Source organism: Miscanthus floridulus, chromosome 2 (genome assembly GCF_019320115.1).
Source record: "Miscanthus floridulus cultivar M001 chromosome 2, ASM1932011v1, whole genome shotgun sequence".
Classification (NCBI taxonomy): Eukaryota; Viridiplantae; Streptophyta; class Magnoliopsida; order Poales; family Poaceae; genus Miscanthus; species Miscanthus floridulus.
This window is the reverse complement of record NC_089581.1, coordinates 171,617,414-171,636,369: the sequence shown is the minus strand read 5'-3', so window position 1 is coordinate 171,636,369 and position 18,956 is coordinate 171,617,414. Positions and strand designations below refer to the sequence as shown.

The following is an 18,956-nucleotide window of genomic DNA, read 5'->3' as shown; positions in this document are numbered from 1 at the left end:
GATGGCAACGGGACCCCGATACCCGATACCCGGCGGGATATTTGATCCATTAGGGGATGGGGATGGAATCATATCTTTACCCGCGGGCATCTAAATGGACAAGAATCCATCCCTGACGGGTATAGCGGGTACGAGAACGTTCTTTATTTACCCGTCCCCGTTACCCGTTGGGGAATCCGACTATTTAAGCTGTCATGCGAGTATTAGGCCCAAAGAAGCTCAACATGGGTATTTTTGCCCAAATCTGAACATCATATATATATAGTTTATGTGTTCTAGGAACCCTAGTTCAATTTTTCCTCACCATCTCCGCCAGCAGCACAAGCACGCCTGCCTCACGAGTGCTCATGCCCCTCGCTTCCTCAGTTCGGTCTCTCTGCCACCTTTGCTCGTGCTCCTCGCAATCTCGCTCCTTCTCATCGGCATATCCGAGACTCCGACACTTATATCCAGGTGAAGAAGATACGTCTCCGATTGTAAAGCTGCGACCCCAAGTGTCCTTGTTTATCGGGTATGCAGTACCCGTCGGGTATCTGTTACCCGACCGATGCCAGACGGGTACGGGGATGGGCAAGAATCTATACCTGAGACAATTAACGGAGACGGAGACGGGATGAATTCTCCATATCAGTGAAGAGAACGTTCCGACGATACCCGACGGATACATCCGGATGCCATCCTTCCCGTAGAGAGATCTCACGTCCTCCCGACGGCAGACACACACAGCCTGTTCGCTTGTTGGTTTCAGCCAGTCCAAACCAGCCAGCCAACAGTGTTTTCTTCTTACAATAAACCAGCACCAGCCAGCTCAAACCAGCCCAGAAACCAACCAGCGAACAGGCCTGTATTGTAGCTTTAAAATGGTCCTGCAGCCTTTTTCACAGGATGTACAGGTGCTAGGAACACCACCCTTCCTCTGTAACGCGAGATGGAGCTGTAGCCTCAACTTTTCGTGAGATGAGGCCTATACAGCTTCTGCAGGCTATTCCTGACACCTGCGAGACCACCGTTTGCTATGACATGGACCATTGATGCTGAGATGGAACTTGCAGCAGTACGCCAGCAGGGGAGCGTCGGGGAAGCCCTAATGCTTGTGCTTACCAAAATGCTGCCCTTGCCCATGAGAGCGGTAAAAAGAGGTGACGGGATGCTCTCATTTAAGATCAAGAACGCTGGTTACTGATGTCAACACGGTGTCACCTGTCACGGTCTGACTGCACTGTGCAAGCCTGCCACCGTCACGGCACAAGATTTCAACTTGCGGTCTGGTTTAGCTTAGAGGGTGTTTAGTTGGGTGATTTTTGGATTTTTGGCTACTGTAGCACTTCTGTTTTTATTTAGCAATTAGTGTTCAATCATAGTCTAATTAGGCTCAAAACGTTCGTCTCGCGATTTTCAACCGAACTGTGCATTTAGTTTTTATTTTCGCCTATAATTAATGCTCCATGCACGTATCGTAAGATTCGATGTGATGGATACTGTAGCACTTTTTTTGGAATTTGGCCTGGCAACTAAACACGCGCTTATAACTCCTCGCTGAAAATACGGTTGACTGATTTGATGTAAAAAAATATTATTTATTGACTGATAAATCATAACTTATGAGCCAAATACGACCTAAACTAACGGAGTGAAGAGGACTTCTATCGTTTCCTGATTCGAAAGGCGGGAGTCAGTTTCAGGTGGCACAAGTCGCAGCAAGACACGACACGAGCTGACGAGCACGGTCCGCGTGCCGCCACCAGCAACGACTCACGCCGGTGACCGGAAATCAGCAAATTCGCCGATGCTCGGGTAGTCTCTGCTGTCACGCATCCCCTCCCAGTCCGCACATATTCGTTGCTTCCTCCCTCCCCTTCCCGTCCTCCCCATCCCCCACCGCCCAGCGGCCACCGCCACGGCCAAAGGCGGCCGCGGCTACGCGCACGCCACCACTGCCCCACGTCCCGCGCAACCGGCCCAACACCACCGAGCGCAACCGGGCGCCACGTCTCGCCCGTCCCCGCCTCCGGCAATAATAAACGCTCGTGTTCAAACGCTCCAAATCCGAAGGTTACAAAATCCCACGCCGGCCGGACGCTAACGAAAGCCGCTCGCGCTCGTAATAAGCCCTCCGTCCGTCGTCCTGAGCGCCCCCGTAAAGCCAAACCAAAACCTCCCTTTTCCCCTCCGTTCCGCCCCTCACCTCACCCCACCCCTCCTCCCCTTCCCCGGTCTCGCGCGAACCGCCGATCCGGTTTCCCCGCGCCCGGTCGCGAGCACCCCCGTCCCGATCCCGCCGTTGTTTCGGCGGCCCGGTCCGTTCGTCGCCTTGTTGCCGGGCGGTCTGGCGTTGATGCGGCGTGGCACGGGTCCTGTGCTGTGAATTTTGAGAGGTGTCGGTGCGGCGTTGGCTGGCGCTGGGGGGGAGGGCGCGGCGGTCTTCCATGAGGCGGCGGCCGGTCCTGCCGTCCCACCACGACGACATGGAGAAGGGCGGCGGGAAGCCGGCGTCGTCGCGCCTCTGCTTCCTCGCCACGCTCTGCGCCATGTTCTGGGTCCTCATCTTCTACTTCCACTTCGCCGTCGTCTCCAACGACCCCGCCGCCTCGGCGGCGCAGGCCACCGGTGTCCGCATTGACCGCTCTCGCATCCACATTCCCGAACGCGACGACGCGTCCCGCGTCGACGTTCCCCTCGCCCCGCCCGCCCGCGCGCCACCCCCACCGCCGCCACCTCCTGTCGCGCGCACCAAGGCGGAGGACGAGCTCGCCGCCGAAGTCCGCCGGGAGGAGGCGCCGCCCAAGGTGGCGGCGTCGTACCCGTTCGAGAGGGCGCTCAAGACGGCGGAGAACAAGAGCGACCCCTGCGGCGGCCGGTACATCTACGTGCACGACCTGCCGCCGCGGTTCAACGAGGACATGCTCCGGGACTGCGAGAAGCTCAGCGTCTGGACCAACATGTGCAGGTTCATGAGCAACGACGGCCTTGGCCCGCCGTTGGGCAACGAGGAGGGCGTGTTCTCCAACACCGGCTGGTATGGCACCAACCAATTCTCCGTGGATGTCATCTTCGGCAACAGGATGAAGCAGTACGAGTGCCTGACCAAGGACTCGTCCATTGCCGCCGCGGTGTTCGTGCCGTTTTATGCTGGGTTTGATGTGGCAAGGTATCTCTGGGGTTATAATATCTCGACGAGGGATGCCGCGTCGCTTGATTTGGTGGAGTGGCTGATGAAGAAGCCGGAGTGGAGTGTGATGGGTGGGCGGGACCATTTCCTGGTTGCAGGGAGGATCACTTGGGATTTCAGAAGGTTGACGGAGGAAGAGTCAGATTGGGGCAGCAAGCTGCTTTTCTTGCCGGCTGCAAAGAACATGTCGATGCTCGTGGTGGAGTCGAGCCCTTGGAATTCAAATGATTTTGGAATACCATATCCTACATACTTCCACCCAGCCAAGGATGCTGATGTTTTCCTTTGGCAGGATAGAATGAGGAGCTTGGAACGCCCATGGCTCTTCTCGTTTGCAGGCGCGCCACGTCCTGGTGATCCAATGTCCATCAGAGGGCAGCTCATCGATCAATGCAGGAGCTCAAGCGTTTGTAAATTGTTGGAGTGCGACCTTGGGGAGAGCAAATGCCACTCCCCGAGCACAGTCATGAAGATGTTCCAGAGTTCTTTGTTCTGCCTGCAGCCCCAGGGTGACTCCTACACAAGAAGATCTGCATTTGACTCGATGTTGGCTGGCTGCATACCTGTTTTCTTCCATCCTGGTTCAGCGTACGTCCAATATACATGGCATCTTCCAAAGAACTATACAAGGTACTCTGTATTCATCCCTGAAGATGACATCCGTTCTAGAAATGCCAGCATTGAGGAGAGGCTAAAGAGTATTCACCCAGATGTGGTCAAGCAAATGAGAGAGGAGGTCATCAATCTAATACCAAAGGTGATATATGCTGATCCAAGATCGAAACTGGAGACCTTGAAAGATGCATTTGATGTTTCCATAGAGGCAATCATTAACAAAGTGACAAAGTTGAGAAGAGATATCATCGCAGGCGAAGAAAAGAGAGATTTTATCGAAGAGAATAGCTGGAAGTATAGTCTGTTAGAAGATGGACTGCGGACAATTGGACCTCACAAATGGGATCCATTCTTCTCGAAGCCCAAAGATAAAGGTGGAGATTCTAGTGGTTCATCTGCTGAAGCCGCCAAGAATTCTTGGAAAAGTGAACAAAGAGGACATAGTTGAACCATGAGTTTCTCATCTTTGAGATGAGATCAAGGGAGCAGAGTTAGCGATGCTTTCTGAAGATGCTCTGATGCATATACGTTGCACATAGGTCAAGATCCAATAGTTATGGTGATCATGAACATCATTGATGATCTATGTCACCCTACAGTTGTACGAAGCCATTCCACCAAAAATGCTTTGGGGAAATTTGGAACACAGCCTTTTCGTACCCCCTATAAATACCATTTTCACACCGATTTTGTTGTTTTTGCTCAATAATCCTTTGTAAGCCCTTACAGGATTTAGAGGTATATCAAAATTTGTTCCTGCATTGCTTTGGTTGTTTTGCTGTGTTCAAACTTAGAGCTATATGTTTTAGAATTTGTGGATATCACTAACAATTTGTTGAGATGTTCGATATGTAATCCAAGAGGGGCATATGTAGACATATATTTCCTCATACATACTGTTTTCTTACTGCACTGTATGCTTTAAAAGGAAGTGTTTTGCAAATTTGTGATTTGCGGTAACTCAAATATATTTACAAAATGGCAGCTCATCTGTTCGTTTTTTTTTCTGTACTACCTTATATCACTATTTTTGTCTTGTGACTTCTTTGCCAGCCTATATAGTCTTTTTTAGTCAATGTGGCATAGTGACCTGCCTGTATTGATTGCGCTCAGATTAGCGATGTTATGTTAGTTCTGTAAGGACTGATGATCTGATGCTAACTGGGACTGGTATGTTTTAAGAGTGAGCCTTCAAGTAAGTTGGACCATGTTATCAATGTGTTCCTTTTCATGCGAGATCTATGTGACCAAATGGGACCACATCTCATCTGACACTATCTGTTTCCTTCAAACTGTGCTTTCATCTAATTGGGGAATCAAAAGCATATGTTGGTGTCAGTTATCTGATTGCTGTGAATTGAACGGGTTTCACCAAGACGTCTGTAAATGTATGTGTTTGTGAAAACACAGGATCACATACATACATGCACATATACCCTACCTCTACAAGCACAATCGAAAGACTAGCTGATAGATCTCAAAATTGATGAAGTCAGAAATGTCTCATTGTCCATGGATACATCATCTACCACTCGAAGAATAATGCCATTAAATCTTGGATTAAAATCAAGAAAATACAAGCACACTTATCAAGTTGATAATGTACCAAGCATACATATCAAGTTGAGAATATATATACATGTCAGGTCGAGAATTTGAACTCGAGTTTACAGATTACACCACGACAGAGTTTAGTTGATCAGCGGATAATGGCCTCAAAGAAGTCTGAAGGATGAAGCAGAAGAAAATTTAGTCCTAAAACTCAGTTGCATCATGTGAAGTTCCTCTAGCTACAAATTACTGTACTGTGCTCGATCTTACTTCAAAGGAAGAAAAAAACCTACTATAGCTGAAATGCAGTATACTGTCAGTGGGCTACTACATGTATTTGGCATGTAATGGTAAATGGTAATATTTCCAAAATTCTCTTCGACATGGACCACTGACACCGTTAAGAATTTGATATTTTGGATTTTAATTCTCCGTTTGGTCAGTATTTGCTCTTGGTTCGTGGGCACTGGGCATACGTGTTACCTGTCAGTCATCTGTTTCTTCTTTTTCTTTAGTGGTCCCTGCCGATGTAAATGTGGGTTGGTTTATTCTGAACTGTACACTATTGGCAATCAGTCTCTGCAGATGACGAATTGACGATGGCACGTAGCATGCTTTCTTTGAAAGTTGTTGTACTGCCGATATTTCTGTATAAGGAATGTTGAAGCTTTTACAGGAGTAGACAGAAGAATCTAGTGTTTTCATTTATTCAGTATAGTACCTAACGTGCTGGTGAGCTACTACAAGCTAGGCACACCATTCAACTTCCATGTTGAATGCTATCCTAACTTTTGTACTACTATATCTCCGTAACCACGTTCATGATTATATCCTTCGATCCGTTTCTTAAGCACATTGTGAAACGGAGGAAGTATTTATGTATCAATTTCTAAAATCTGTGCCAGTCAAACTATCTTAAGTTTGATTAAAATTATAGGAAAGAGTAACAACATTTATGACATAAAATGATCAAGTTATAAAAATATATTTTATGTTGTATATCTAATGATATCACATAAATTTTAATAGTTTTTTTCTAAAGATTTGGTCAAAATTTAAAAAGTTTGACTTAAAACAACTCTAAGAATCTACTTATTCGGAGATAGAGGGACTAGTACATGTCTAGTCTCATGGACTGTACATTCACATTGCATATCAGCATATATATGCATGGTCTATATATATTCTTGCTGCAAATGATTATTTTCTTAGCATTCCTATTTAAATCTATGCAAATTGGAGTAATGTCCTTCGGCACATTTTGAAAGAAAAACAATACATCTGCCAGTCATCAGTGTCCATAGACGTGCACAAGTAAAAAGGGCATCGCAATTCGCAAGCTAAAGGCAAATAATGTCCCCCTCCATGTTCCCAGGTTCCTGCAGTCCTGCTGAAATTGGCTTCATGAAAGCGGAGTATTGTTCCGATGTTTGGGACTCGAAATTTTGGCCCATGCAAGAAAGCAAGCGGTGGTGACGTGGTGTCACCTCAAAGCATAGGATCCAGCTGAGAACTGACGGCATAAAGCACATAACCCAATCATTTTACATTACTTTTGGTTCAGTGCCATTGTGCCAATGTCTGACAAAGCTAACCAAATTCAAATTAGGTTCTAAGATCTTGCGGTTAATAGGTCAGTGGTTATTGTGGTCATCAATTATTAGAAAAGGTATAAATCTACTATCTCTAGTGCTCTAGATACAGTGTGTGTTTTCAATCTCGGTAAGCAATAAGTTTTTACAAAGAAAACCTCATAGCGCATCTTTAAACTTTCCTTTCAATTAGTCGTTTGTCAAGGTTCCTTGTTATTCTCAATAATATATAGATCTAAAGGGACTTTTTAGTGTCTATTTCGAGGAAGAAGATATGTTTTCATCAATTTTAGACACTATTTGGTTGGGTTTCTCTTTCTCCTCTAGCCACATTAGTTCACAAGTTCGCAAAAAAAAAAGTTGAGCCTAAATTTTAGCTTAGTTGTGGTAAATTTGGTTTAAGACAAAATTAGTCCTTAACAGTTCCTATGATCCGAGTTGCTCTCTGGCCTTGAATGTGGATATATATATGTTATGAGGCTTTATTTATATTCCTTCAGCGAAAAAGGTGACATTTGGGATATGAGGCTTTGCTATGCTACTCTAGTTACTTCTTACTAGAAAATAAGGCTTAAAAAAAGCATTATCCTCGAACTTTAGAATAGATGGATACTTCTTCCGTTCTTTTTTACATGTCATACTAGCTTTGTTCTAAGTTAAATATTTTTATTTTTTATTACCAATTTTAAAAGTTCCATGTAGTTTCACAACATGTAAATTATATATTATAAGAGTATTTGTTATAGTGAATCTAAAAACATAAATATTGTATTGTTAAAATGTACATTTAAAAAAATGATAATCAAAGTAGAGATATGTTTTACTTAAGAAAAAGCTAACACGGCATGTAAAAAACAGAGCGAGTAGTTTTTAATGTTTCAAAAGAAAAAAAAAATCCCCTAAGATCTCAAGGCAGCGGACCTGAAATAGTATGGGCCGTTCCAGAAAGAAAGAATAACGATGGGCCTTGCGTATGAGGAAACCGTGTGTGTTACTGCCCACCCTGGTGGCCCGGCAGGCCGGCACCTCCCTCTCTTCTCTCAAAATAAGTAAAATATGCAACCCACACGTAGTCAAGACAAGTAACATAAAAGACAGAATGGGAAAAAGAAATTGCAATTGGCTCGTATAGACCTACCTTGTTTTGAACGGTAACCTCTTAAAGCTCGGGAGACAGATTGATTTTTCTTGGTGATAGTTTGAAGGCTTTCTCGGCCTATCCAAAGCTTGAAATATCTTTACTTATTGCCGGAGAGATAGGGGCCGAAACAAGGCTTGAAAAGGAGCTTACAAAGAAGACTCAAGTACGATTAGTGGGTGCTGACAGTTGGTGACAAAGAGATGGTTATGGCCTAAGGGATGAAAGCAAGGTCACACCATTATGGAGAAGAGAAATTCTATCACGAAAGAGCTACTCGCTTCATGCCCCCCTCTGTGTGGAATTCCCTTTCTTCGTTTTTTGTAGACTCAGGAAAAACTGCTCTTTCTCAAGCTCTACTCAGGCCTTCTTCTCCGTCAAACCGTGGATTTGGATTCCAGTAGCCTATGAACGAATTCCCGATGCCATTTGTCAAGATCTGGTGGTATCCGAAACTATTATATTCCTGGTACTGCCCAATCGATTCTTTATCTCAAAGCTCTTGATCAAAGCAATGGAGAGTTTCAAATAGGAGCCCGAGCTCTCATTCTATGACTGTTAACTTAAGCTAGAACGTTGTTGAAGCAAACATATAGGTAGAGGTAGCTTAATCACTAAATCAAAGAAGCCAAGGTATCGAAGGAACATAAGGTTTCCAATGCTACTAGGTAACTCCAAAAGGTTCCAATTTCCATTTCCTAAATCGTTTGTTTGGAGGTTGTAAAGAAGATAAGTTGACTCAGGCTATTTCTTCAGCTTAGAACTATAAACTTTTAGGTACCTTTTGTGCTTTAACATGTGAATAGCATCCGGCAAGCAATATTCGTCTCTTCCAGTGCTAGAACATGCAAGCAAACCTTCTTTGAATACGAAAGAATGCTTGTTTTAAGGCAATGCGAGAGCTTACCAGAGAACAAAGGAGAGTAATGAGTTGATAGATAGGAGGCAGGCCCAATGATATTCAATAAAGGATAGACCGAATTCCATCCGTATAAACATAATTTGGATTTTCTTGTAAAGTATTTCTTTTATTTTAGAGGAGTCTCTAAAGAATATTCATCATCATCTCTAAAGATAAAGGTGAGTTCCAGCAGAATGTCTATTGAACAAGAGCACAACGAACTTCGAAATAAGATAAATGCTTTCAACTTGCATGCATGTCTTTAGCCCATCGCTACCGCTCTCTATCCTTCCAACATTAGCTGACACATGAGTATCTATAGTTCATCCTGACCCTTCGCTACCGCTTTCCTTTAACAAGCTACTCCGCCTTGCCAACGCTTGCCTTACCGCTTGCCAGCAAATAAGGTTATTTTCTTTTTAGTATTTGCTATTAAAACATCCATGAATTCGGTCCAAACAAGCAACGGATTGAGCAACTAGCGCGAAAGCCGTTGCGCGTTAGCGCATCCTCTTGCTCGGTTAATCGAGTTTAGGATTGCCAATTTGATTGGAAATTCTCTGCCGCTCCCTTCCGTCAATTGCTATACTTGCTTTAGAAAATACCTAGCATCGAATTTCCTTTCGGGAAGGGAATGCGGTGATAGGGATTTTCGTAGGTAGATTGTGAAATGACTGACCATTTTATTGAATCCTGAAAGCAGGGTGACATTAGTCAGAGTCTGTCTATCCAACAACCATGTGTTTTATGTAGTTTCATCATATGAATTTTTTTGCACCATAGAATTAAAATCCAACAGCCTTCATCCTCCTTCTACCTCCAGCCTTCTTCTACCTCCAGCCTTCTTCTAACTCCAGACAATCACAAATCAAAAGATCACAGATCACAAGAAACAATTTTTTTTCTATGCAAGGACAAATCGGTTTTTTTCCACTAAAACAGGAACGGGAAGCGGTGCTCCCGCTCCGATCCGGAACAGGACAAATCAATTTTTTTACTGCCGCAGTGCTCCCGCTCCGATCATGAAGCGGTGCTGCCAAAACAGGAAGCGGTGCTGCCGCACTGATCCAGAACAGGAAGCGGCCGGTGGCCGACAGCGGCGCCGTGCGCAACACCTATGAAAAGAGGGGGGGGGGGGGAATCCATGTGTTTTTTCCCCCTAAAACACATGTGTGTTGTATAGCATTTCTGCAAAATAAAGGATGGCGCATATTGTTCATGTGGCGCCCTGGTGTTACTGACAGTGACAGGAACAGAGAACAAAGTCAGCAGACTGTTAATGGCCTGTGTAATCTAAAATGTTTTTTCCTATTATTCAAAGGGACCAATTGCTTTACATCCTAAAATTGTAAACGTATAAACATTGGTTACATTAATCTCCTTTCCCTCTGAACATAACCAAAGTATATGAATCAAAACTATGACATGACATGAGCTACATACAGAGCATACAAGCCCGCTAACGCCAGGGTTGTCTTTGGTCACCGCAGTCTATAGGTAACTGGACTCCGGCGACGTCGTGAACACCGGCTTGTCCTTGTCCACGACAGTGGCGGCCACCGTGGCGCTGCTGCTCTTGCGACGCGGTTTGGCCTCGCCGAGCATGGTCACCACGTCCCGCATCGTGGGCCGGTCCTTCGGAGACTTGGCCGTGCACAGAACCGCGATCCGCAGCACCAGGAGCATCTCCTCCCGGACGTGGTCGACGCGACCGCCGACGCTGGCGTCGAGCAGCTCCTCCACGCCGCTGTTGCTGCGCAGCCGCTCCCTGATCCAGCCGACGATGTCCTGGCTCTCGCCGTACTCCGGCTCCACCGGCCGCCGCCCCGTGAGGAGCTCCATAAGAACCACTCCGAAGCTGTAGATGTCGCTCTTCTGATCCACCTTCAGCGTGTACCCGTACTCTGCAACAAGCAGCCAGATTAACATCAGTACACGAGGGCGTCGAGGTGAATGAACTCGCTGCTCACGTGACGATGCGGACGTCGGCAATTGGCACTGACCTGGCGCGATGTAGCCGTAGGAGCCGGCGACCATGGACACGGTCTCGTGCGCGCGCGCCATGACGCGGGCGAGGCCGAAGTCGGCTATCTTGGCGTCCATGTTGGTGTCGAGGAGCACGTTGCTGGACTTGACGTCGCGGTGGATGACCGGCGGCCGACAGTCGTGGTGCAGGTACGCGAGCCCGGCCGCGACGCCCGCCGCGACGTTGTACCGCGACACCCAGTCCACCAGCATCTTGCCCTTCCCTCGCCCGTGCAGCGCCTCCCACAGGCTGCCGTTCACCATGTACTCGTACAGCACCATCGTGTCCAGGTTGTTGCTCACGTAGCCCAGCATGCGCACCACGTTGCGGTGGCGGAGCCGGCCGAGGAGCTTCACCTCGGCGGCGAACTCGCCGCCCGCCTCCGCGTCCTGCCGCCCGTCCACCGTGGCGGTCTCCTCGGGGCACCCGGCCGCGTGCCACAGCTTCTTGACGGCGACGACGGCGTGGTGGCGTGACATGTCTGCGCGGTAGACCACGCCCGTGCCGCCCATCCCCACGATGTTGTCCTCCTTGATGCAGGCGAGAACCTCGGCGCTGGTGAAACTCAGCCGCTGGAAGGCCGTGAGGCGCCACGGCCACGCACCGCTCCCGTCTTCCTCCATGGCCTCGTCGCAGCATCCTCCATTGACGTACCACCGCTGGTACACCTGCTTGCCAAGGAAGACGACGCCGCATGCCGCAATCAAGACTGATATGCCGATCGCCCACCCAGCGGCGATGTGCTTCATGTGTGAGCGCCGGAGGCCAGACGCCTCAGACGAGGACGCCCGAAGAGAGGTAGCCCCGCACGGCGGCAGCACGCCACCACACAGGCCCGGGTTGCCAGCAAGGTCGTCGGGGTTAATGGTCCTCAGCAGACCAGTTGTTGGCACGGGACCAGTAAGGTTGTTGTACGCCAGGTTGAGCATTTCGAGCGCCGGTGAGCTGCCGAAGTTGCTCGGTATCACGCCGGAAAAGAAGTTGCTGGAGAGGTCGAGCACAGACAATGTCGACATCATGGCGATCGCACCAGGGATCTGCCCGGTGAACCGATTGCTCCGGAGGTTTAGCGAGACGAGCCTCTGGCACGACGCGAGGCTGGCCGGGATTGCACCGGACAGCCGGTTGCTGGACAGGTCGAGGGCGGACAGAGATGGGCAATCGCTAATCTCGTCCGGTACACCGCCGGTCAGCTCGTTGTCGGCCGCCGCCAACGTTTGCAGCGTCCGGATGGACAGGATGTTTGACGGCAGCGTGGACCGCAGCTGGTTGTGCGAGAGGTCGATGAAGGAGAGCGACGTCGAGAGCACCAGGTCGTCTGGGATCTCCCCGGACAGCTCGTTGCCGGCGAGCTCGAGACGCTGCAGCCGCGGGAGCCGGCCGAGCCCAGCGGGCACCGTGCCGTTGAGCCGATTGTTGTGAGCGCGCACGCGGACAAGCGACGGGCACGTGGTCAGGCCCGCCGGAATCGGGCCTGTGAAGACATTGTTGAACAGGATCAGCTTCGTCAGGTTGCCGCTGTCGCAGAGGCCGGCCGGCACCGGTCCGGACAAGGCGTTCGTCGACACGTCGAGCCACTGCAGCGGCTGCGCGCTGCCGAGCGACGGCGGCAGCGGGCCTGTGAGGGAGTTGTTCCACAGCTCCAACACCTCCAGCTTGGGGAGGTCGCCGATGGCCGCCGGGATGCCGCCCTTGAGCCTGTTGCACATGAGGTTGAGCAACTGCAGGTTGGCGAGCTGCCCCAGCTCCACCGGAATCGTGCCGGTGAGGGCGTTGTCGGAGATGTCCAGCATGACGAGGGAGGTGAGGTTGCCGATCTCCTTGGGTATCGGGCCGCCAATGTTGTTCTTGTAGAGGTAGACAGTGTTGAGGTACGACAGCCGGCCGAGCTCCGGCGGGATGGGGCCATCCAGTTTGCCGATCGCCAGGTCGAGATACTGGAGGTTGGCGAGGTTGCCAATTGCGGCCGGGATCGCGCCTGTGAACTCATTATAGCCAATGATGAGCTGCTCCAATGCGGACATCTCGAACAGTTCGGCTGGGAGAGCGCCGTCGAGGTTGTTGCCGGAGAGGCCCAAGAACTTGAGCTTGCGGAGCTTGCCGTAGGACTTCGGGATCGTGCCGGAGAAGTAGCCACCCCTGAAGTCGAGCGTCTCGAGCGCGGTGGCATTGCCGATGTCGGCCGGGAGCGGGCCGGCGAAGTTGTTGCCCGACGCGTTGAGGGATGTCAACAAGGCGAGTGCACCGACGCCGGCGGGGAAGTGGCCGGCGAAGTTGTTGTCGCTGATATCCAACTCCTGGAGCGTCGGAATGGACACGAGCACCAGCGGCAGCTCGTGCTCGAACGCATTACTCTGCAGGACGATCGAGGTGAGCCCGGTGAGGCCGAGGATGTCGTCGGGGATGGTGCCGCTCAGGTTCATGCCGGCGAGGTTGAGGCCGGTGACCACGCCCCGGGCATTGCAACGCACGCCGTCCCATGTACAATGTGACGAGTCCGACGCCGAATTCCAGCCCCCGAGCTTACCCAAGGGGTCGACGAGCGACGCCTTGATGGCAAGCAACGCCGCGGCCTCATCGGCGGCGGCATTGCACACGGCAATGCAGCACAGGAGTGCCAAGGAGAAGGATAAGAGGAAGAACAGGTGTAGAGTGCTACCAAGCCTTGGAGCAGCACTTGTCATGCTCGGTTCTTCTGTTCTTCCCTTCTCCTTCACTCCTCTGCTGCCTCCTGCTGTCCTTCACTAGCAGAGTTGTGTTTTCATTGCCTTGTTTGAAGCAATAGAGAAATGGAGGGAAACTCGCAGGAAAGTATATAGGGGGAGTCATGTCTATGATTAGGATCAGATTAATCGAATAATTTATGTGTTTGGAGATGGATTGTATGATAAAAAATACTTGCTAGTGGCATGATACTGCACTGGTATACTGCTGCGTTGTTGTAGTGTTAGGTACATGGTTCAGTAGCCTTTGTGGGGCCTTGGGTAGCACAAGAACAGCTCGGTATGAGAGTGTAAAGGTTGGGAGGAGGCATGGACATAGGCTGGAAATGCCTTTGGAATTATTGAGAGCTTGGGGAGACATGGCCCATGTGGTGAAGGGAATGTGTGAAAGGCAGATTGGTCACTCTTCATTGGCGAGAGATTTGTCTTGTTGAGTTAAACAAATGGAATGGCAATCATTGTATAAACGCAGAACATGGGGGGTTTCCACTGGAGTTTATTCCGTATTGTGTTCTTGTAGGCAGGGCACAGGCATAGTCAATTTTCAGTTATGATGAAAATTGGTGCTATGAAGAGTTGATTAAGCTTGAGGTTACCTTTCTTGTGCTGAAGATCTCTGAACCAAACACCCTGATTAGTTTGTGTTAATTTGACAATTATTTCAAGTAAATTACTGGCATGCAAGGAAGTAGTTGTATACTGTGTCCCTGAGTTTGGAAAGTACTGAACACTGGTAACAAACTACTTTTATCACCATTTCGGAAGAAATCAAGACCTCACACGGAAACCCAGTCATCCCTTCAGAGTTCAGAGAAACAAATAAATCATGCTTCAACTACTTGTGTGAACAATGGACGCCCACTAAACTGGACAGGCATGGTTAATGCCAAGATTACTTTATTTGCCTCTCGGTTAGTATAATGTACTACTGAAAGGAAGCAAAGCTACATAGGAGCAGCAGCAAGCGTGCTGTGGGTGTTTAACAAATGACTGATTCTAAAAGTAGTACTTTAATCTCATCTTGCAGTGTACAATGGAACTTGTGTCAGTGATCCTTGCAGGATGGAAATCTATTGGCACTGTAAGATTCTGTTCCAGGTGTCATCAGTAGCTCATATTTTTAAAATTTCTGCTACAAGCTTACAAAGAGTGAAAAGTGAGCAGGAATCTTCTATCCTTCCTGTTTGGTTAGGCTTGCCTGCCGGCAAGAACAAATCACGCTTAATCTCTAAATCATTGGATATTAATCAGTGATAGCACTGTACAGTCAAGTGAGGTTGTAATGGTACATTTGTAGCATCATACAAGTGAATCATAATGCATTACATGCAGTTCTCTGACAAAAATTCCTAGTAAATCTACTATTACAACAACAGTGAAAGTAATGTTTATGCAGCTTCCAATAAAAAAAGCAGTAAACTAGTCTGCATTTGTTGTAACGTTGTATCCGAGCTCTTAAAATTTTCGAAAGTAAAATTCCACTTATCTGCAAAAGATTACCACGTTGGTGGAAGCTGGGAGGAACAAGCATATTGGAAATTTGTTGTTAGTTAGTCATTGAACATTTTCTTGATAATGGTACAGAAGCATATGCACAACTTGCCCAGGCCAAATAATTTCCAACACATGGAAGTCCGATTCTCTCTTATTTATTAGATTCTCGAGGACGTCAGGCTTTAGTTTCCTAAAGCACATTGGTGTGCTAGATTGTCAATTTTAGGGAATCTTTACCTTGAAGGCATTGTCATGAACTTTGACACTTTTTTTAAGCTATAATTTTGTACGTTTTGCATATACTGGTTCTATAGTATGTAAAAATTTCGGGGGGGGAGGACCCCTTGAATATGACTAAAAATAATCTCCCAATGACAATATTCCATTTCTTATATGTATTGTCCTGATAAATAGAGAAACAAAGTTGATGAATTAGCAAGCCTTCATTCCATTTGCTTTTTTTTTATCGTTTTCTATGTGTGAAGAAATCTATGGTGTGAAAGTCCAATAGAATTTCAAATGACACACTCAACAACATTCTTATGAATAAGGATGACGCAGCTGCTGCCTGCATAAAAAAATCTTGTAAAGTTCCTTGTAGTAAATGATCTGCTCTGAAAAAAGTTCTTAATCTTGGGAAGCTGGCCTAGCTAGCCAAGCACTTGGAGTAAACTACTAATGCAGTAACAGGTACTACATGATGAAGCAAAGCTAGCACCACCCAAGCAAGTCCAAGAACTTCAATCAGCATCATCATACGGCATCTTCCTTTTCATGAACCTCCTCATTTTTTATGTTACACCTATGTGATGTAAAATATGAATCTGTCATTGTCGGATCGGGTAATTGCTGAACCATTTCAGTTACGTTGATAAAATTTCTGCTTTCCTTTGGGCTTTGCAAAGAGGAATACACCGAGATCAGTATGCAATACTTGTTTGCCAATTATGCTTGCATCAAACAATTTTGACACAAGTTCGTGACATTTTGTGCGTGAATCAAATAGGCCAGAAATTGAAAGAACAATGCAGGACGATAAACACAATTCATTACCATACTAGCCATGTTTCATCCTGTCAGCTAGACTTGTAATAAGTTATGTAGCATCCATTATTTTGCTGTGGGAGACATCTAGATTATAAACAAGTACTCAAAAGAACAGGCAGCAACAGGACCCTTGTCCTCCCCTCAAAAAGTCAGCCCAACCGACTCAACTGTTTCCACCTTTATCAAGTGTACTACCCCCACAAAACTAATCCCCCCTTTGTACCTCAATTACACAACAAATAACATGATCCCTCCCCTAACTCCAATTACTCGCCCACCCTGGCTTCCTTCCTCTCAGAACCTTCCCATGTTACAGATGGGCAGCCATTATTGGACCCACCTGGCTGCTGGCGAACATGAACAAGATACACCAATGGATCCTTCTCCAGGCATGCATGCTACATTTCACACTTTTCCAGCACCGGGAAGTGTTAACATCAGTTCCAATATAGAAATGTAACTGCTCATTTCTATGTGTGTGTGAAAATTCAGTATCACAACTTCAAGTCCAAATTCCAGTTCCAGCAAGTTCAGTTAGTTTACAGATCGTGTACAAACTAGCTAACCTCAGCTAAACTTGCAACTTCATTTCCTTATAAAATTCAGTTAGGAATGCACTACATACATACTCAGTTGCAGACGTGAGCCCAACTGCCAAGCATGATAAGGGTGGCAAAGTTTTGGCTCAGCGGGTACAAGCAAGCCAAGGGGCAGGGAAAGATGGAGGCGGCAAGAAGGTACCTGACCCATGCATGCATGCTAGCTGCAACACACACAATCATGCAAGATGCGGCCACCAACTGCAAGTGCATGCGATTAGCCTCCCTCCCTTCCAACTCGGTTACCGCCGCTTCGCTAGCCCACATGCAGGCACACATGGCCTCCTCCATCCATGGTGGTTGCGCTCGCTTCTCCACCACCTTTGTTAATTCTCCGAAGCCAAGGGACAGCGTGGGGCTAAGATGGGGACCATGTGAAGCAAGTCCCCTCGCTTTGCAGCTTCTGAAATTCTCTTGGAAGGGAGGATTTTTTTTTTGAAACATTGGAGGGGTGGATTATTAAGCCATTATTGTGGCATTATCGTTTCTCCCGCTCTCTGCTTCTCTGCGATTCATTTGTTTAGGTTATTCACCCTATTCGCTTGAACTTATCAATCGTACCGTTTCAGCGAAATAACAGTGTTTTTCTCTCACAATAAATCAGCATCAGCCTAAGCCGTTTTTCTAGCCGAACAGGACGATTATTAAGCCAAATGGTACTGGATGCAATATGCAGTTTAGATGCTCAACTCAAGCATCATGTACAGTATCGTTGAGCGATGGGTGTTTCGATATTATTGCTCCTCTCTGGAAATTATTCGAGTTTGGTGAAAGTAAGGTGCCGTACATGGAGGAAAAATGTTTTCGTTTATCATCCGTAATAACAACGGGAAGAATAATAGTACAGGCTAGTTGCCGCAGCCAAACCAAGGATTATTGTGCAGGATTATTGGATTAAGCAGCTGCAGGCTGGCACATTCTTACGCACCACGTACTAGCTAGTACAACACCACATGCAAAAGCATAATGCTTTTTTGCATTGCTAGCAATTGACTGCATGAATATAATCGGTAATGGAAGGAGCAGCCCGGCCCTCGTCGGATAAACGGCTCGCGCGACAACGTACCTACAAACACTAGCGGGTGGTTGTGAGCGCTCGGACCTCTTGTTTGGCAACAAGGCACCTCGCCTCGGCGCATAGAGTAATGGCGGTGCGGCTTACGAGTGAGTTCGCGTATCCGGAGGAGAATATTTGTTCGGTGGTGAAGTGAGAGCCTGGAAGGATTGTTTTTGTTGGTGGAACGGTACGTGCCAAGTTGGTATACACTAGACCGTCAGATGGATCGAGCAGTGGAGCTGGACTGGGATGAGTCCGGCCTCTCCTTCCTTCTTCCCAGGTGGTCAGGCACCCATATCATTGCACATTGCAACCCGTCATTAAGCTCGCCTTAAGCACATGGTTTGGTATAATCCCAGCGCGTACGCACTGCTGTCCCTGGTGCATTTGATTTCCCATTGGACCAGTTGGGCCGAACCAAATTCGCGACACTGTAATCTCAGGGTACTGTAGCAGCACGGAGAACACTATAGCTACGTAGTGTAGTGCGAAGTTGGAGGAGAGCTGAGTTAAGTTAAAAGCCTAGACCTGGGAGACTGTTAATTCTGGATCGATTCTGAGTTAATTAGCAGGTGTGGTTCATTCAACATGTAGAGTGGGCTTTAGCCGTCTTCCTGGGTCGAGACGTTACAAATGGTAATCAGAGCCAACTCTCGTTGTTTTACAGTTACGTATGGTCTGGAATCCTGGACAGGTTGTGCATGGCTCCTGTGAGGGCATGACACTTGGGCCGGGGAACTAGAAATACGAACGTAGCCAAGAGAGTCGGTCATAGATATTTGCCCTACTAGGTAGCTTGGTTCAACATTCGACAATGACCTCAAATCCTTTAAGAGTGGGTGGATGTGAGACTCAGCCCATTGGGCTAGTTGGGCCGGACCGAATTCACGATATTATAGCTTTGGGGGGTACTGTAGCATTTGCGGAGAATCCTGTAGCTATGAAGTTTAGTACCATACTGGAAGTTGAAGGAGAGTTGAGCCAAGTTAAAAGTCTAGACCTGGGAGGCTGTTAACTTCAGATCGATCCTTTTACGCGAAGCGA

At 47.7% G+C, this 18,956-nt stretch overlaps 2 protein-coding genes across 2 annotated transcripts; one reads left to right on the top strand and one right to left on the bottom strand.

Annotated features, from left to right (window-relative positions):
* Positions 1-2,381: 2,381 nt before the first annotated feature.
* On the top strand, positions 2,382-4,733 carry LOC136540668 (xyloglucan galactosyltransferase KATAMARI1 homolog). The gene has a single exon (XM_066532675.1). The coding sequence runs from the start codon at positions 2,427-2,429 to the stop codon at positions 4,230-4,232; it is 1,806 nt and encodes a 601-aa protein (XP_066388772.1). The 5' UTR covers positions 2,382-2,426; the 3' UTR covers positions 4,233-4,733.
* A 5,616-nt stretch (positions 4,734-10,349) lies between these two features.
* LOC136540667 (MDIS1-interacting receptor like kinase 1-like) lies at positions 10,350-13,676 on the bottom strand. The gene is made up of 2 exons (XM_066532674.1): positions 10,970-13,676; positions 10,350-10,870 (listed from the first exon to the last, which is right to left on the bottom strand). Exons 1-2 carry the CDS (start codon positions 13,674-13,676, stop codon positions 10,458-10,460), a joined length of 3,120 nt encoding a protein of 1,039 aa, XP_066388771.1. The 3' UTR covers positions 10,350-10,457.
* Positions 13,677-18,956: the final 5,280 nt, after the last annotated feature.